At 39.7% G+C, this 20,172-nt stretch overlaps 2 protein-coding genes and 1 long non-coding RNA gene across 4 annotated transcripts in view; 2 read left to right on the forward strand and 1 right to left on the reverse strand.

The window, feature by feature from the left end:
- LOC108493641 overlaps window positions 1–991 on the reverse strand; it is a 21,856-nt gene extending 20,865 nt beyond the window's left edge. For both annotated transcript variants that reach the window (XR_001873550.1, XR_001873551.1), the window contains exon 1: window positions 859–991. This is a non-coding gene — a long non-coding RNA (uncharacterized LOC108493641). The remainder of the gene's footprint in view (window positions 1–858) is intronic.
- On the forward strand, window positions 866–9,543 carry CCDC112 (coiled-coil domain containing 112). The gene is made up of 10 exons (XM_017807259.1): window positions 866–1,034; window positions 1,386–1,501; window positions 2,687–2,808; window positions 4,443–4,532; window positions 5,518–5,593; window positions 6,171–6,561; window positions 7,369–7,776; window positions 8,441–8,536; window positions 9,126–9,244; window positions 9,328–9,543. Exons 1-10 carry the CDS (start codon window positions 987–989, stop codon window positions 9,356–9,358), a joined length of 1,497 nt encoding a protein of 498 aa, XP_017662748.1. The 5' UTR covers window positions 866–986; the 3' UTR covers window positions 9,359–9,543.
- A 191-nt stretch (window positions 9,544–9,734) lies between these two features.
- The window catches only part of PGGT1B (protein geranylgeranyltransferase type I subunit beta), a 37,320-nt gene continuing 26,882 nt past the window's right edge, over window positions 9,735–20,172 (forward strand). Inside the window, 2 exon segments of the mRNA XM_017807260.1 lie at window positions 9,735–9,876; window positions 15,144–15,262. Of these exon segments, the coding sequence (XP_017662749.1) occupies window positions 9,746–9,876; window positions 15,144–15,262 (250 nt within the window). The 5' untranslated portion in view covers window positions 9,735–9,745.

Below are 20,172 nucleotides of genomic sequence, written 5' to 3' on the forward strand. Positions count from 1 at the left end.
TTCCAGCACAACTGCATAAAGTTCTCAGGATTCTGAGTAACTCACAAGTAAAGCATGTGGCAAATAATAATAGGGATTGTCTATCTGGAAACTGGTGAACAACTGAGCAGTATCTGAATTACACTATGAGTGGAGACACCTTACTTAAATGCTTGCTGAAAACAGGTGCTTCCAGTGGGGCAGTCCCTGGCCAGTGGCCAATTTGTTGATCACAGCAACAAAATCTGGAAGGGCTGACAATCACCAAAAGAAAGCAAATACTAACACTACTAACTTTTTCCTCTTACATCCAATAGTGAAGGTCAAGGTAAAGAAGACTTTGAAGCATTGCCATGGAGAGAATACTTTTACAAGCCATTCCAGGTAACAATCTGTGAGAACAATCCTCTTTAATTTATGCTGACAACTATTTTCAGGTTTTGAAATGTTCTCCTTTACTTTTTAAATTCCCGTTCACCAAATACAAAGAGAACAAATATTAGTACAGTCAAAAAATATGAAGAGGAAAATGTATCAGGAAAGTGCTGTTAAAAACATAAATTAGGCAAAAAAAATGTCTTCAGCTTAGGCAGCTCAGCCAGCATCTATGAGTGCTGTTGTGTTCTGCAGCTGGGAAAACACCAGTTCCTAAAATCTCTTTAGCTAGGAGAGCCACTGCATGATTAATTATTTCTACTCCACATAAATGTTAAATGGCAACTCATTTTAAAGTTTCATTCGTAAAAAACATGAGTGAAAAACGTGATCTTGAGAGTCTCAAAAAAATTTACTGGATAACGTGGAACTCTTTACATTCTGACAGGACAATGAGGGCATATTCCAGTCTTCCTGAAGAAAGCAATCAATACAAAGCCTTACATCTCGACACAGACGAAACCAGGGCCAGTAACACCAGCCCTACGACAGCTGAGAAAGGGAAAAAAAAGAGTTAAATCGTGTGAGGAAAAGGCGCGGCCGCCCCTCCCCTCAGCGCAGCCGGCGGCAACATGGCCGCGCTGGCCACGGCCCTGGCGGCGGCCGCCGGGCAGCAACAGGTAAAGGCCTCCCGGTGTCCCGGCGGGGGCGGAGGGATGAGCCTCCGACAGGAACACGTAGGAAGCAGCGCGGGTTTGTGGGGCTGGCCGCGGAATGGCAGCCTCTGCTAAAGCAAGCCGGTGATGTTTCATTTCTCTGTTGAAGGAGTGCTTTTTTGTGTGCGGTCACCAGCTCGCCGTCACTCGTCACTCCAGTTTCGTACCTGTGCGGCTGGAAATTAGTTGACTCACGCCAGCAGAAAACAGAAGTGATGCTGTCACTCTGCACTGTGGTGTTGTCTGCTTAAAACTAACGAACGAGCATTTAAAAAAATACTGGTTGTGAATAATACTTTATTTTGTTATCTACAGAATGAGGGCTGTTCCAGCGCTGCAGGTGCTGGTCTGCAATTTCAGAACTGGAAGATGAAAGCTGAGCCAGCTAAGAAAGTTGAATTCATAAGAAGTGCAGAAAAGCTAAAAGCTCAGTAAGTTCAACACTTCATTCTGTTCTGGAGGTAGCATTAACTTGATGTTTAAAGAAGAATATATAGTAATGAAATCTTCAGGCTAAGGTTTCCTTTTCAGGAGCTCAGAAAAATTACTGTGGTTGTTACAGGAGTTCAGGATAGGCTTACGAGCTCCAAAATGCCTTGTTCCAACTGCTATTTGGACTTCGGCCAGTCATCTTGTTTAGTAAGAACTGCTTTAGGTGCACAAAAAAGGAAGTGTGTGTGTGGCACAATTGAGTTCTCAGTTTTCCTACTCAGCTGTGCTTACACTTCTAAGGAACTAAAGCCCTTAAGACATACTAACAAAAGGGGAATTGGAGCAGCATTACAACAGCTCCTTCAGAGAAAACTGAAAGACTTCATCTAAAATATTTAGGCCACTGCTTTGGAAAATGAGGGTTCAAGACAGCTCAGGCACAGAAGTGATATAAATCTGTTTCCCTACATCTTGACTAAGTGCTGGTAACAACTACACTGGTGGCTGAAAGAAAAGGGAATTTTCTTCTTGAATGGATGAGCCTTATGAGGAATAGTGATGGCAGAATAGTGGTGTAGCCACTTGGCTGAAGGAGACCTTTGTAGTTGTGAATCCAGAATGAACAGTGGCACTTAAGTCTCACAGCAGTGCTGTACACTGTCTGACTGAATTGACTTCACCTTGATTACCCTGGATCCTGGGATATGGCTCCAAATTTGACTGCTAGGTAATGTAGATGTTCCTAAGCAGCTTGAAATGAGTCATGCCATCTGTGTCTCATTGTCCCTGTGTAGTGTTGTTTGTGCTGGGGCTCCATCTAGGTGTGCCACTGTATTAATACAGCCTGTCTGCCTGCACTTTTCTGGGAAAATTCTCATAAGGCTTTCAGATCGTGAGGATACACATAGAATTTCAGGCTATTTCAGTGTGTGAACCGCTGCCTATCAGCGAGGTGATTTCCTTGTTAATTTCTTTCTCTCGTTCAAGTTCTTGAGTTACTTTGGTGTGTAGTCTTGTAACTGCAGAAAGATTTTCCTTGAAAACAGTTGTAGGAACAAACCAGGGATATGTAAAAAATCTCAGACAGTCCTGTTGACATAGCCTCAGCTGCACACTAACCTTGGAAAATTTTGGGGCTTTGCTGAGTGTTCGTGCCCTCTCACTGTGGCACCCTTTTTTTCTAGGCTTGCAAATATAGAAAAAGACAAAAGTGGACTTCTTTATAATAGGAAGAGTGATTTCAGAGTAGAATACAGAATACTAGAGGATCTGGAACGCAGCATGACTGTCAGCAGAAAAATGGAAAGTAAGTGGGGTTTTATTTCAGTTTATTGTTTGCCTTTTTTTTCTTTAATCTGCTGTTGTTTGTGTAAATGGTTTAATAATCAGCAGTGCAGAGAGATTAGTTTAGGTGGAAGCTACGTACTGATAAATGTGATAATTTCACCATGTGTACTGCTTATAAACACTTCCACAACTCACTTGCAAAATTCAGAAGTATAAACATTTTGGGCCTTCTATATTTTCTTTTAATCTTGAATGTAAGAGATACCACTCCCAAAACTTTGGTGGAAAGGTACTGTTCCAGAAACTTGGAATCAATTTTGTGCGTGCATTGCAAACTCTAATGTAGTCTAGCTAAGGAACAATAAATACATTCTTACCGTAACATTCACACACTGATTGCTGTCTTTAAATATAAACAGTTCTGTGTTTGCATTTTTTTTGAATTTTTGGGTCATGACTATTCCTAGTTTAAATAGTGCTGTGAGATGGTACACAGTCTGTCCTATAGTATCTGTTCCACTTACAGACTAATAATATAATTCTAGAAAAAAAGTTACTCCCTGATGACAGTTCCTGGATTCTTTAAAAAGTAATCAAATAAATCATGCTATGTCATCTGATATAGATAAAAATAAGTGAAGAAAGGAAAGGAATGTAGAGACAACTAAAAGTACACTTACCTTATGAATTTGCATATGTTTTAATATGCATCTTTAAGGAATCTTACAACATCGTTTACATCTTGCAGTCCTTAAGAAATGTAAGTATTTTCAAGGAATGACTAAGCTAATAAGTTCAGAAAATTTTACAGGAGTAAGAAGGGAGCATGGAAGTATGAATGGAGATAATGTTATGAGACAACAAAGAGGACAGTGATGAGAGGTGTAAGACACTACATGTGAGATGTGAAGGAATGTTGGAGTATGATCTTGTAGAGTATGTACAAGAACACTCAAAATTTCCTTTTACTTCAGCATGATCTGTGTGCTTTTGCACTTTCCGTAGTCTCAGCAGGAACCAGTAGGGTCATGTCTTAGCTACTTTTTGTTACATTTAGGTCTTGGAATCTCTTATCCCTTTCTTAAACCAAATCTTTTAGGATGGAATATACAGCTCCTTAGTACCTAAGATGTATCCAGAACTTCATCCTCCTCGGTATCTTATTTATGGACTGAGGAGGAGCCAAGTGGTAAAAAAGCAAATAAATGCACGCATGCTTGGAGTACACAAAAACATTGATTCTACCTTATTTAACACAGGAAACAAATAAATCTCATTGAAGCAGTTCATTCACATACACTTTCCAAGTTTGCTTTCTCTTCACAGGCGAGTGTTTTGAGGCCTAGGTCAAAGTTGTCCTCAAAACTCTAGAGAAGTTATCATCTACATAGGCAGTATTCTCCAGACTCCCCCTTGGAAACAGGAGCTACTAATTTTAAAATCTGTTGATGCTGTGTGGGGAGGTGCAAGGACCATGTGGTCAGCTACATGCAGTTACAGATATTACAGCAGTTTCTTATGATCAAACGCAATTTGTCTCCCTGCTTAGATTAAATCCCCAGTATATTTTGGATACTTCATTGGTCTTGTTCTTGTGTGGAATTTAATGCACAAAGAAACTTAGAACTATCAGCACCTTATTTTGTTTAACAGAAGCTAAAATCCTGCAGCAGCTATCAAAAATACAAAACAATGTGAAGAGACTTCAGCAACAATTAAAGGATGTGAAGCCTACACCAGAATGTAAGTCATGGTGACAGATTTAAAAACATTTTCGTCTACATACAGGTTTCTTGCATAGTTGGGCTTGTTGTTGTCCTTCTATAGCAAATGCTGCAACTTATTCAGGTAAGATGGTTTGAAACTTTTGGGAAATAAGCACTAAAAGAACCATTTGCTTGTGATACTCTACTACCTTGTGTGGAGCTTAAGTTGAGGCCCTCCTACTAGCTGAGGGCTTTCTGATGCTAGATAAAATGCATCTCATTTCATTTATTCAGTGTTTATCTACAAAAAATATTTATTATCTTCTTAAGATGTCAGTGAAGATACCAAGAACTAGCAAGGCATGAAAGCTGAAATAAGAGTTTCAGATTATATAAGTTTACCAAAACCCAGGTTAGTTAAACTATGTGTTCAGTATGTATCCACAGAGATTTATGCTGGTTTAAAACAGATTCTAAAACTTTTTTCTACCATTACAAAAGCAATCTTATCTGGAAAACTGTCTTACCTTCTTTCTCAAAGTCAGGACTACAGCATGCTGAGAGCACAGGACAGTCTTACTTTGATGGTTTTTTGTCAGCTTTATAAAAGTAGTGACCTGCAGGCTAAATAGGATTGCTACAGCCTGGTATAAACCAAAGATTTGAGTGTGTTTAAGTCAGTAACTGCATAAACTGTTTATAAACTGTTATAAAAAAACAAAAGCAGAACTCTTTAGGGATAAGGCTGTCTTATTCAGACAATCAGTTGAGGGTTAGTCAAAATGAGACTTCTTTAATGGAAATAAACATTTATACTGGGATTTGCATCTAGTTAGCTAAGTCACTGCATAAACACACTTTTTGAATAAATAAGAGTCTGTCTTTTAAGGCTCTTTGAGATGGAAATGCATGCTTTTTTGTGCACTGAAATACGTGTCCTGAAAGTCTCTGCATTTCTGGATAGTGCTGGTAAATACTGTAGACTTCTTAAGTTATATGCTTTTTTTCTTTTCCTCTTTTAGTTGTTGACAAGCTCAAGGAAATGATGGAAGAAATTGAAAACGCAATCAATGCTTTTAAAGAGGAACAGAGGCAAACGTATGTTTATACATGCTTCAACTACAAGAAAAAGTGCTTTCATAATACACAGTGAAAACTTTGCATTAGTCCAGCAAACTGTTCTTTAGATTTACTCTTTTGCTAGTGATTCCTGTGGTACATAAATCAAAGCACGAGCTGTAACGTTAGAATCCCGATAAACTCTGTTTCAGACGGACTATTCCAGCATTCCAATGTAACAACCATTTGCCTAAGAAAAGGCTTTTTAGAGAAAGGCTGCAGAAGACATTAGATTGTGGGGGTTTTGTTGATGGCTGTTGTTCCGTTTTCTGAGTGGGTTTGTGGGGATTTCCCTTCCTCTCTACTGGTGTCAGGAGGGGATTGAGTTAGTTGTATGAGTGCCATAAATGTCTGCTTTCAGTAAAAAAGGGTAACTTAATTCTCATTGTGTAGTGCTTTATTATCAGATCATTACAACTGTGCTGTTACCACTCCAGTTCTTAATCTTTGAAGAATAGCTTTTGTGTGGCATTGAACAATTCCAAAATTCATTTTTGGTGAATGGACAATGAATACTGGATTTTTTTTCTTACATTGCAGTGTTTGTCACTTTCAGATATGAACAGCTTTTGAAAGAGGAAAAAGCTACCATTAATGAGCTCAATCTTTTTGAGAGAAAAGTGGAACTGTGGGCATTAGGCAGCTTAACAACAGAAAAAGTTCTGAAATTACCATCAGCCAGGGTTACAGTTGATAAAACACTGGAAAATCATCTACCCAAAGAAGTAGTAGAGTTTGAAAGATTCCTTCAGCAAACAGGAGGGCGGCAAGGAGGCTGGGATGATTATGATCATCAAAATTTTCTGAAAGTACGGACTAAATACAGAGGAAGGCTGTCTTACATGGATAAAGCCCTTCAGTATCTCGGTGGAAGAACAAAAGAAGATATTGAACAGCATGACAAATGGTATCAAGAATTTCTAATTTTACATGAAAGAAAGAAAGAGGTAAAATAACCCCTCTAGGGCTTTTGGAGATTTAAGAAAAAGTACTTATTTTTAAAATACATACATTTCTTATTTTTGTATCTGCCTCTCTGCTGGTAGTGCTAGATGGATTTCTGTTGGTATATAACTGAGGTCTTCGGCATCCTCAACTTGCCAAAAGTACTTGTCTTTAATAAATAATTACCAATAAGCATAGACCTAATAACACACTGAAGTGGGCTGTGTATGTATACTTTGCCAAAGTATGTTATAAATGCTTCTGGTGGTAGTGGTCTGGCAAGTTAGATACCAATCCCAGTGCAGCAAGTGATCCTATCTGAAATTACAGTTCCTATTACATTTGTCCCTAAGAATGATGGCCCCTCTCTATAGACAATCTACCTATGCCAGACCAGACTGACATACAGAATTATGATTCTCTCAAAAACTATCCATCTGAGTAATAAAGGGTGCACTGACATAAAAACTATTATGAAATAATAGGTTGAATTGTTAATTTGAGAAAAATAGGAACTGAAATATGTTTGTATAGAAAAAGCATATTACACCAACATTCATAACTACCTAAAGTTATTATAATTGCTGTAACTGAAACAGGTTTAGCAGACATCTATTAAACCTGCCCATGTGATCCATAAAATAGAAAAAAAAATGTGAGAAAACATATGTAGGTGCTTCTTTGCCTTAAGTTTTGCCTTAAGTAAACTTCTAATTCCTATCTGCAGTATGTTTCCATCAGACTGAATCAATATGAATCTGTAAATTTTCATTAAAACCTTGGATTTTTTTCCTGCCGGTCTCTTGCAGTCAATTAAGAAGTGGAAAGAAAAGCAGCAGGAAGAAAAAGAAAGAAACTTGAAGGAGAAAGAGAAATCAGAAAAAATGCTCAAGCAAAAATGGCGACAGCATGAAGAAGCTCAGAAGCAAAAAGCAGAAGAAGAAAGAAAAAGAAAACAAGCAGCAGTTGAAGCGTGGAAGAAACAGAAAGCAATAGCATTTGCAATGGAACAACCGTCACAACTGAAACTAGAAGAGAGAGAGAAAAGGCAGGAAAAAGAGCGCCAATGCCACGTGAAGTTACTGTTGGAAAGGAATACCTTGCAGAAGAAAGTAAAGGAGGAACTTGAAAAGCTTGAAATTGAGAAGAGAGAGGAAGCTGAAAAGGAGGAAGGGAAGAAAATTGCTGCAGAAAAAATTTCTAGGTTTCAAGAGCGTGTGCGTAATTACATCTTCATTTATGCATATGTTATATCATGTTAAACATTTTTAAAATCCAAGTTTCATACACATAATTGGTTCACTATGAAAACAGCATCTATTTCAGACAAAAAGTAGTATGAAACTTGATTTTAGACACAGGTGTTCCTCTTTCTCAATATCTAAATTCTACAAGATTACTCAAGCCCGTGTTTCTTTCTACATGTAGAAGTGGTTTTATTTACTTCGGTGTAAAAATGAGAAAAACTACTTGGGCTGTGTTGTCCTCTGTGCTATAGAAAACGTCAGAGGACCTGAGTGTTGGATGCAGATGAGATAAAAAGAGATACTTTAATATCCTCACAGCTTTCAGTAGCTGTTAGGTAAAATTAGATCCCATATCAGCATAAGTGCCACTACTGGAGAACTGATATTACTGTCAGCATTCAAACTAGCGTTCTATAAAAAGAGTTTAAACTACTCCATTTTTTTCAAAGTCACGTAACTATAATTTGTTTGTGCAGGACAAGCTATAGTAAGTAGCTACCTAGTGAAACTTCCTGTACTATGCCAATAATTTCAAAACAAAAAATAATTAACTGTGAAAAGGCTACATATATATCTTTATATCATTTGTTTTACTTCCAAAGAAAAGTTTAATTTTCCATTAATTATATTTCAGGATCTACATAAACTGGAGCTAAAGGTTTTACAGAAACAAGCTAAAGAAATAGAGGAACAAGAAAAAGAAAAAAAGTTGGCAAAGTTGAGAGAGAAGGTAACTTTTTGTTTGTTGTAATCTGAGGTGCGTGCCGCATGGTGGTTTAAACAATTTTTTTTTTCATTGATCTAAAAAGCAGTGGTTTTTAATTATCTAAATGGTTGATAAAGTAATTCTTGTTATCAGGAGACAAAAATGCAGCAGGCATAGTTGTTCTTGTGTTTAAAAACAAAACGAAAGATGAGCATTTATTTATCTCATGGCAGTATTTACCTGGGTAAAGCCTATAGGTCACAGAATGCTGCAATATGGGTGCTGGCTTTTATTGTTTGAAATGGTTTTCTATTGTTGGTTAAATAAGTAGACTGGCTTCTGGAAGCATTTTGAGTACAGTGGGTTTTGAAAGAGTTTAACCTTTTAAATTACTAAAATTTAGTGACAGCAAGCAGTTGTTGCCCCTCTTACTGATTTCATGTTTCACCCATTCCCTGTGATAGTATGGAGGGAAGTGTCTCGTTCTGTCTAGCCAGCTCTGTTATGTTTACTCTGCACCTGTTTCTGTGATGAAGACCCGAGGAGTGTAATGTAACTCCTGTGATCGAGGAAAAAGATCAATTTTTGGGGGGGTTGTTTGTTTCATTCTGAGGTCGAGATTCAGGTAACCAGAGACCGATCCGAGTTGCACAAAGCTACCAAGGGCTGGGAAGAACGTAGGAAGGAGATGGCACCAGCAGCTTCAGAACCACTGTTACGTGTTACTCACAGGTGAGGAGGGAGCCCTGGACGTGTAGCCTGACAGAGGTGCAGTTAATGTACGAGCTCTTTATGCCTTTTTGCTTTGTTGTCAGGGCTGTCCCAGCCTGGAGAGGAGGGCTATAGCTGCGCCCCAGCCTGTCCCTGCCGCAAGAGGAAGCATCAGCCAGCACTTTTCGGGAGCCAGCACGGAGTTGGCTTGACACATGACGTGTATTCCCTTTGTATTTTGAGAGTGTCGGGTTGGGAATGCCGCCTGTGGGACCGGCCGGGCGTGATGTCCCTTGGCATTAAAAGCACGTTTCCCCACAGCTGCCTGGGACAATCCCTTCGGGGTGGGTGGGGGGGTCGTCACACTGGCTCCCGCCCTTTCCTTTCCCTTTCCGCTTTTCCCCTTCCCCTGTTCTCCTCTTTCGTCTTCCCCCTTCCCCGTTCCCTTCCCTTTCCCCGCCCCGGGGCGGGTCCCTCGGGTGACGCGGTCCGGGCGCGCCGGGCGCGGGCAGCGGTGGTGGGATGGAGATGGCGGCGGCGCCGTGCGCGGGGGAGCCGGAGCGGCTGGACTTCCTGCGGGATCGGCACGTGCGCTTCTTCCAGCGCTGCCTCCAGATCCTGCCCGAGCGCTACTCGTCCCTGGAGACCAGCAGGTAGCAGCGGGACGGGCTCTCGTGCTTCGGGCGGGCGGCGCGTCGCCGTGTCCCACCCGGCGCCCCCCGCCCGTCCCGGGATGCCGCCCTCACCCCCTCCGCGCCGGGCGGGCGCCTCCACGGGAAGTCCCTGCCGGAGGCTGCCTGGCCTCCCGCGGCCGTGGGCAGGGAGCAGCCCCGCCGTGGCCGGAAGGAAAAGCGTCCTTGTAAATCCGGCCACTGGCAGAAGGCTCCCAAAAAAACCGGGTTGATGTAGGGGCGTAGTCTCTGCTCGCGTAAACTGCCCAATATCCCCGCGGGAAGACTTGTTGATCCTTTTAATCTGTTTTCAGTCCATTGCTTAATCCGCCCTGGAAGCCATTTTAAAATAAGTTACTTAAGCTTTTTGTTGCTCTGGGTCAACACGCATAAGATTCTTGTTCATGTAAGAGAAATATTTTAAGTCTTCATTTGTTAGTATAAGAGATAAAATACCAGTGAAGTATGTTATGAATTAGAGGGACATTTGTCCCTGTAGTGACTTGAGAATGTACTTCATGTTTTTGAAGTCTTCATGTAAGGTAATTGGTTACATCTGAGGCACAAGAAGATCAATAATTTGATTGTCAAGCTTTACCTGATAAAAACGTGGAGATATGCAGATGGTTTGATATATTAGTCAACCAATAAAATCATCAGATTCTTTTCACAGTATCATCTTCTGCAAGTCATTCTGTGAAAAATGCTCAATGGCTTTGATCAGGTTGCCCTGCTGAATCAAGCTTTATTTCAGTTGAGAGCACAAACACTTGGCAGAACCATGTAAGGACTGGCACAAGCAGTGCCAGGTTGTGTGTGGAGAGGGGCTAGCACACGGCTACAAAGATGATTAAGGAACTGGAACATTTGTTATGTGTGGAAAGGTTGAAGGAGCTGGGCCTGTTCAGCCTCGAGAAGAGACGACTGAGAGAGGATCTTATCAATGCATTCAAATATCTTAAGGATGAGCAGCAAGAGGATTGGGCCAGACTCTTCAGTGGTGCCCAGTGGCAGGACAAAGGGCCACAAACACAATCTGAAACACAGGAAGGTCCATCTGAATATGAGCAGAAACTTCTTCACTGTGGGGGTGACCAATCACTGGGATAGGCTACCCAGGGAGGTTGTCGAGTTTCTTTCCTTGGAGGTATTCAAAACTTGCCTGCACATGATCCTGTGCAACTTGCTCTGGGTGAACCTGCTTTAGCAGAGAGAGGGTTTTACTAGATGATTTCCAGAGGTCCCTTCCAACCCCAGCCATTCTGTAATTTTGTGAATTTTTTATTTCAGAGCTGCAAATAATTTATTCATGAAGAATTATTTGGTATTTCAGTGTACTTTCTCAGTTATTTTAGATGACAGCAAGAGGAAGTCTAGGCCTCCTATACTTTTAACAGCTTTTAGACCTTAAAGGTACAATAACATGGAGATGTGTTAGAATGATAACAAATAGCTAACCTTAGCCCACTGACATATGAAAATGCTAAAGAAATGGGATGTCTTTGGTCTAGAAGAGGAAGAATCTGATCACAGTCTTCTGTTACTGAGAAACTAACTACAGAGAAAGATGGAGGTGTGCTTTTTAGAAGGCACCATGGTGACGGGGCAGGAGACCATGGGAATAAGGTGCTTCAGAAAGAATTGTGTGGATGTAGGATAATATTCTTCACCATTGGAGCAGTTAACCATGAACAGCTTGCCCAGTGAAGTGATGGAGTCTCCACTGAGGACTTGGCTTGTCAGGGTCCTGGGAATCTCATCTGAAACCCTGTGTTCTGCAGAAGGTGAGATCAGTGAGAGGCTCTGATTGCATTGTCAAGCTTGTTGCAGCTTGCCACTGATCTGAAACAGAAGTTCCAGTTTACAAAAAGTCTTCCACAATCTTACTGAATAATAGTAACAATGATTGTTTGAGAACTGTTGAGAAATTAATTAGATGTCTGAGCTTTAATTTGATGTGTGGTCATAGTAGCCTCAGTACCTTGAATAACCAGTGCCTAGTGTGTTGCACGTAATAGCTGTGCAGTAGTAGAAAAACACTTGTTTTCTGAAAATTGGAACCATCAATTTGAAACTATTTCATGATGCTTTAATTTTTGGTTAATCAGCACAGTCTAAGCTTTCAATTGGAATAAAAATAATGGCCATGTAAATTTATGCGTTTTTTGTAGTTGTGAAGTTTTTACCCAGCTACAGATTTTTTGGTTCTCTTACAGTGATTTTTAGATCAGTGTTCTGCAGGTGTGCATGCATGACTGTTGACAAAAGGGGAGATTAAACCGTAAATGCACCATCCCCAGTGTGACCTCGAGGGTACTAAGTTTGCCTTTTTGCCAAGGTCAAGGTCACTGAATTCAGCAAACCTTAAGCAAACCTCTGGAGCTGATACTGCTGCAGAAGGAAATGCTTTTAACCTTTTTATTCTTGCTTCCCCTGTTCCTGCCTTTGCATGGTTCCATTGTGAATTAGAGGGGAAACTCAATTAAATTAAAGATACGTTAAATAAATAAATAAATAAAATCATTTGTCAGTGAGATGGTTTTTGTTCGCTGCAGTGCAGCATTTGTTGTCGCCAGACACGGGTGGTAGAGACTGAAATTTTCCACACTCTGCTGGTCCATTCTGACTTAAGCTGTAGATTGTCAAATAATAAGGGAGAATAAAGAAAATTCATTTAATGTTCTTTACTCAACTTTTTGGCTCAAAGCCTTCATAATTATTTTTGTCTGTAGTTATTGCATGCAACAGTAGTTGCAACAAGAGTGCTTTTTAAGTGTTCTGATTGACAGTGTTTCATACTTAGATTGCCAGTACCGTCAGGTTTTGCAGGAAAGTCAACTCCTAGTCTCTGAAGTCCTTCAGATTGTGGTACTTCATGGTGCTCCTTGTAGCACACCTAATCAGTTTCTCAGATCAGTCATTTCAAATGCTTTTTGAACTCTGCTGAGAAACTGTAGTCTTTGTTCATGGCTGAAGATAAAGAGGTCTGAATATGTCATCAGAGATGTCCTATTGACCATCCTCTATGGAAATGACTGTAGATAAAATTCTTACTCTTCATGGCATGTGTCACCTAAGATGCCGCTAAGAGTTTTTTTCGTAGGAACATATGTCTGTTAAGTTTCTGTGAAGTAGGATAGCCTATGGAGTAAGAATGCAGCATCTAAGTGGCTGTACTGGGACCTCTCTATGTCCAGTGGTGCCAGATCTTCTTGCCCATCACAAGAAAATTCCAACAGACAAAGGCTGTTCCTTAGTAATGCTGGAGACAATCAACTCCGAATAAGTAAAGTGAAGCCCAGCCCAGGTAAAACCACTTTTTAAATTCATATATTTGACATATATTTTTAACTACAGATGAGAATTACTGTCTGTATTGTATGCACACCTTTGTGGTTTGGGACCTACTTTGCAGCAGTTTCTAGTGCTGATGTTGGCATGTTGTTTGTGCCTTACTGGAAGTAGCTCAGCTGAGTAAAATAGTGTGAAAATGTGTTTTAAGTAGTTCTAGTAGAAGACTGTCAGTGTTCATGAAAATCAGAATATATAGGCAGTGTTTCAAATAAATAATTTCCTGTAGCTGAACAGTAAATTCCTTGGAGTTTTTTTATAAAAATAGTGATTTTGTTTGAATTAGTGGTTTATTATCCAGGGTCAGATTTTGGGTTAAACAGATCTGATCAATGCAATAGTTGATAAAAGCCTTGAAGCATTAATTTTCCACTTTCAAAAACAATTTTTTTTATCAGAAGAGTTAAAAGATATTCTTGCTCTACATAGAAGTACCTTTTTGTGCAACATACTTTTTTTAGCTTTCTCTACTCAAAAAATGTATTTGTAATAATAATAATTGTAAAGAAACATATTTTACCAGCCCACTGGTAGAAATGTCACTTGGAGGTTATGCCACTGTGCTGAGATTAGTGTCTCCTTCGTTGTCATTTGGCTGCTGTGTTTTAACTAGAATAATTCTTGTGGAGTTGTGTTTTGGGCTGACTCACATCACCATTTTTTCCTTGGTCTTACTGTTTGGACTTCTGATGCAGAACCACGTGCAGAAATTAGGTGGTTGTAGAGGTGCCTATCCACATCTGTCTCCTCTTCTTCAGAGGTGCCTACTGCTGGTGGCCAAGGTGGCTCACCACCTTGTGAGGAAAATGCAAGTTACAACTTGATCTGCTAAGGAAAGCTGCTATTAACTTTTGGTTTTCCTTGACATGCTGAATTGTAGTTTCTGCATATGTACCGGTTGTTTCACAATCCCTCGTCTTATCTGGTGAAAGGAGAGCAAGAATTTCTAGGAGGATAGCCAGACACAAGTGTGGGTGGCAAAAATATACATCTAGCTAATTTTAATCTGAGTCAGAACTTTGGGCTTCCAAGGTACCATTACATGAGCGTTTTCTCTCATAGCAAACTCTCTGAGGGTAGTGTGGCTTTGGTGCTCTGTCAGAGTGAGCAGTGCAGCGGTTTGAAGGGCCATGCTGTTTGTTGGGTGGCTGCAGTGGTTTGAGGTAAAAACAAACCCTGCAAAAAAAGTGTTAGTTAGCAGATTTGGTAGGATAAGTTTATGGAAGGAGACAGATTGTGTGAAAGAAGGACTTTTGGTGTCCTAGCTTCTCCACTACTCTATTGAATACTTGAATTTGGTTACTCAATTTTAGATGTTTAAATCCCATGGACAAGAAATAAATAGCTCTAGATGTTAATTCATCCTGTGTGCATATTTTTACATTGTTTGCTTACAAAGTAGGCTTTGCTGTTTGACACTTGAATTCTAAACGTCTGAAACTGGGTTTGGGGCACAATGAGAAGCAGCTTACTGTAGTTAAGGGTTACCTTGCATATGCACTTAATGCATATTTAGGGGATTACTCATGTAAGAATTTTTCACAGAGAACTAGTGCTCCATATATTAATAACATAACCTAGTTTACTTTGTAGTAAGTTGTTTTGTTGGGTATTTTTTTCAGGTAAACAGGCTCATAGGTTAATTTTGAATTGGCATATCATTATTATATAAAAGAAGGGGCAACTTAAATAAAAAACCTTGTTGAGACAGAGAAATATCTACAGTACAAAGGACATTATTTTATCCAGTAGATACATTTCATGTTTTCTGAGCTAGTCTCTGGGTTGCACCACTGTCAAAGGCTGAGAATTCATAGATGAATCTGTTTCTGCAACATTTTGTTAATTTCCCCGTGATATTTATGGTGGGAAGTGTAAGTCTTATCTTTTTCTTTTAGGTTGACAATTGCATTTTTCGCGCTCTCTGGTCTGGATATGTTGGATTCCTTAGATGTGGTGAACAAAGATGATATAATAGAATGGATTTATTCCCTGCAGGTCCTTCCCACTGAAGACAGTGAGTGAGTTTTTAGTTTTTTTATCGATATTAACATCTTTACTTTTGCTTTCTACTTGGGGAATAGTGGATGGCTCTAGTTTTTATAAAATACAAGATTGACCTTCCTGAAGTGCTGTCCTGATAATTTCAGATAGTGATGTCAAGCAAATCTTGGAAATAGATCCCTCACAAATAATAAAGGTAGAAAAAGCAGAAATTAATTTGAAGATAAACCAGTATAAAATAGTATAATGAAGTTGCACCTTTGGGCATCTCAGAGGAATGTTTCACCTGGTTCTAAAAGAAATGCATATGTTATGTAACTATTACAAGTCTAGTAGTGTTTATATTGAATTCCGCTCCTATACCAGGAACTCTGACCACAGGTGTGGTTATTTGGAACAGCTTTTGGAAAACTGGAGGTGTAAGGGTAAGAAGCAAAAAGGATAAACACAGTCCCTGCTTGAGAAAATAAAATCTGTTCTTTAGATCTGTGAAGGCTGAATTTACCCAAGGTTTTTAGAGGGAATAATGCTGTTGCTGTATCCCAGCTATCCTCAGATTGGAAGGTGCATAACAGATCCAAGCTGGAGAGGGAGCCCACAGGAAATGTCTGTTTCCTGGTGACTTGACAGAAGTTAGGGAGGTGCTCTTCCTGTGGGCTAGGTGGTATTGGCAATTTCTTCTGTGGCACTGCAGGTGAGTGGTGACCAGCAGTAGAGTGGGTGGGAGGGAGGGAGATGTGGGTGAGGCGCTGCTGCTTTACAACAGGCGTGTTAAATGTTGGTGTGGGAATAGCTCCAGGCTGGTGGTTCTCTAGAGAAGAGGTAATTCCAGGTGCCTGTCTGTAAAATCATGAACATGTACTTTGGATGGATGTAGAAAGAAAACTGTGTGTTTTCTTCTATTATTTAGTCTAATTATATACTACAAATCAGGTCTCTAAAATCTATATATAGGGTCTCTAAAATCAGTTTTGTGAAATAAAAAAATTTATATGAAGTAAGCATTTGGAAGTCAGGATAGCTGATGCTTTCTTTATGTAGTAATAAAAAGATCACCCCAGGATCCACTCCAGGAATTAATTTTAATGGATTTCTTTTGTCTTTTGTTGTATTCCAGGACCGATTATAGAAAATTAGGAATTTGGATCACTTAATTATTCCTGCAACATTTTAATCATGAGGAGGTGCCTATACCTTACCATTAAAATTTTTTTCCCCTGTGTATATGCTTTGTTTTCAGGAGTTCCTCACTTTCTGACCTTTATCCCAGCCTTCAGAAGTGTATTCCAAAAGATCAGGGAAGTTTGCAAGATTAGAGAGATTAAAATGGGCATTTTTATTTGTTTGTCATTGATAGTATGCAGTAGTTTTTCAGGGGGTTCTACCTGGCCAATGTTTGGAATATTCCCACTGTCAAGAACCTCCTGGGGAGGGCAGTAAAAATCTCAGCACACAGATTTGGAGGCTGACAGTCCATGGTGCAGTAGAGATGTGCTCCTTTTTTTTCTAGCTATCATCTCCTCATAAAACTACAGGAGGATAGTTTTGGGGAGGGTACTTTTGGCAGTGCATTCTGTGCTTTCTAAATAATAAATCTCTGCTTTTTACCATAAGAACAAGCTTCCCTCCAATCCTGTATTTTCATATCACATTGTAATAACTCTTGTTCTTCTTACACTTTTGGTAATAACACTGCTCTTATCTTGGTCATTTGACCCCTAAAGCTTCAGCATTATTTTTATTTAGTTTTTACTTCATCTACTAGAAAATAGACAGTGTAAAATATAAATTATGCCAACAGCAGAAAGTAGAATATTGGATCACTAAATGTGAAGAAGAGAATGTCTACCCTTCTGTAATGTCTACTTTCAACAAAATGTATTGACTTTCTGGTTTTTAATCCTGGTCGTGTGCAATGCTTGTTAATTGGCAATTTCCCAGTAACAGAGCTCTTACTCCCTCTTTTGGCCTGTTTGAAGAAGTGTCTAAACTCCTGTAGGCTACAGCAATGAAGTTTTTGGTTTCAAAATGCTTGTGCATCTCTAGTTAGAGATGGGTGCCTGCTAGGTGAATCAGAATCCTTCTGGGTAAAAAAACAAACAAGCAACCACAATACTTTGCTTTTAAAGAAACTTACTATTGCAGCTTTTTTACATTCATTCTGATAAATCTGTCTTTCTGTGGAATATTGGGTTTAGACATTTAAATTATACCACTTTTTTATAGTGCAGTTTTGCAATGACAAATTCCAGCAATCTAAAGTAACTGTATCATATTTGATGTAAGTCTTTATTTAGTTTGGTTCTGGGACTGAAAACCAATTTAAAACCTCCATTTTAAATTGGAATATATTTTTACAGAATCTTGGGATTTGTTTTTGATCATGTCAGTGGTTGAATTTCTAAAATGGGCAAAAAGAGAATTTCTGTAATTCTTTTCAGAATAAATAAATTTCTCTGCTCTTCACGTTTGTCCCTCCAAAGGTTCCATTATCTATAGCATCATGGCTGGGCTTCGTGAATGAAGATTTGGGAAGGGCTCTACCCACATTTGTTGCAGGCGCGTTGGTGGCTAAAAAGGCCAATATGAGATAGACGAGTCCGGCTGCAAAAGGCACAGCAGAAAGACTCCTTAGGTGGTATATTCTGCAAGGCACGATTCTTTCTGCGTTGTCTTTTCTCCTCAAATTATCTATAGCACTTCAGTTGATTTTTGCTAAAAGCATTTTTTTCAGATTATTTTTAGAATTATTATTTTTAGAACTGCTGCTGCCTTACAGTCATTTTTCCAATGGATGTTGATGCTTTACAAACTTAGTACCCGTTCATTTTTATCAATAACTATTGTAGTATGTATACTAACTGGGATAGAATTTACTGTTTTTCATAGTAGCCCCTAAGCTGCTGTGTTTTGGGCCTAGGACTAAAAGAGTGTTGGTAACAGCAGTCTTTTAGCTGTTGCTGAATAGTGCCTACACAACGTCAAGGCTGGCTCTTTTCTTCTCCTCTGCACTCCTTTTCCCCCAGCAGATACAGCTGGGGGACACAGCCAGGACAGCTGACCCGGACTGACCTGAGGACTGACCTGAGGGATACTCCACACCATCTGGCATCATTTCAAGCAATAAAAGCTTGGGAAAAGAAGGAGAAAGGGGGCGATGTTTGTGGATCTGCTATTTGTCTTCCTGAGTAACCCTTACACCTGCTGAGGCCCTGCTTTCTGGGAAGTGGCTGTTTACCTGCCTGGCTGATGGGAAGTAGTGAATGAATCCCTCCACAACTTTTGCTTCATTTATCAGACTGTCTCTGTCTCACTCCCTGTGTTTTCTCCCCTTATCTCTGTTTTCTTGCCCTGACACTGGAGGGGGAAGTGAGTGGGTGGCTGTGTGGGTGCTCGGCTGCTGGTCGAGGTCAACCCACCACAGCGGGACATTACAGAACCTGACAGAAAATTGAGAATTTAGTGGTTTAGCGCACTTCTTAGATAGGGTCTCCCAATATCCTGTGGTAGTTTTAAGTAACATGTTTGTATTTACTGCTGTGTAATGTATCTTATGGCTGAAGAAAGCTTCGCTTCAGAGGTTTGTAGTCTTTGAAATTTTTATGTGAAACTAAAGCTCACTAATGCAAAGTGGTGAGATCTTGATCTACCTGAGTAAGAAAGCAAATGTATGCTCTGTCAGCCTAATTGAAATGCACTAAAGGAAGATAAAGATTAAGGTCTGTCAGGATAGTATTCTTCTGTGGGTTTATTGCAACTGTGATTCAAACAAATAATGTCCTTTAGGTACCATAATTTTAGCTGAAATGTTTCAGAGACTGGCTCAATACTAATTTTAATTACGAGGGAATGGCATGTCACGTATGCAAGCTGACTCTCACACAGAAACACATCCTTCAACTTATTGCTGCCTTCTGCTTGTTTGAAGGACCCCTGCCTTCTGTAACTCGTGCTAAATAGTTAGGCTTTATATTGCATAGATTTTGGCCATGGTTACCTTTCCTTCACTTCAGGAAATGCTCTGCTTAGGTGCGTGGCTAATACATATTTTTGGTTTGTTTGTGTGTTCACTGCATGAAGTGGGAATCTTGAAAAAGTACTTTTTTCATTTTGAGGAAGGTGGTGCTCTTTTACAAGCCTTACCAGAAATTATATGTATTTAGACTAAGATGTAATTTTTTTAAAAGTTAGTGAAACTTTGGAAAAGGGTTCACAGAAGACCCTCTTTCTCCTAGCTGCTTGTTCTTAAGATCCTTATCATGTCAGAGTTTTAATGTTTTTCCTCTCGTTGTACAGCTCTTTGACAGAATTTCAAATTTATTATAATTATCTTAAAGCGCAACTCATAGCAATTTAAGAAAGATGTATCCCACTTTCTTGCAAGCCAGTTCAGCACTTTTAAAAGAGAGTGAATCCAGAGCTTTGTGCTCAACTAATCTAATTACAGGCAGCGGAGGCACACTGCTTGGCCATATTCATCCACCATCCTCCCACATAGGAACACTGGCATTTGTTTGACCCTGCTTGAGAGCTTGCTGAAATGGCAGGAAAACATGTATTTATTTATCTAACAGAAGGTTAGCTTTGTGTTGTGTTGGTGAGCTGTGTTGACTGGGAGTGCCAGTGCCAACCCACTAGAAGAGGAGGGAAGGAAATTGTACTTTTTGACGACTGGATGCTTCACTAGCTTTGCCGTACTAAGAAATGGAACCAAAAAGAACACTGAGACATGTTTTATTTATAGGACTGAACCCACAGAACCCATGCATAGCAGACTGAAAACCATTATGCTACGTCACAGACCTAAAACTTACTTCTGTCAAAGACTAGGTTTAGATTTGTAATAATGATTATTTCTTCTTGTGTTGTCAGTACTGAAAAAAAATTTATAAAATGCCATTGACTGTTTTTTGAAGTTATTGT

The sequence above is a fragment of the Lepidothrix coronata genome, unplaced genomic scaffold (assembly GCF_001604755.1).
Source record: "Lepidothrix coronata isolate B3197 unplaced genomic scaffold, Lepidothrix_coronata-1.0 Scaffold18, whole genome shotgun sequence".
In the NCBI taxonomy this organism is placed as follows: Eukaryota; Metazoa; Chordata; class Aves; order Passeriformes; family Pipridae; genus Lepidothrix; species Lepidothrix coronata.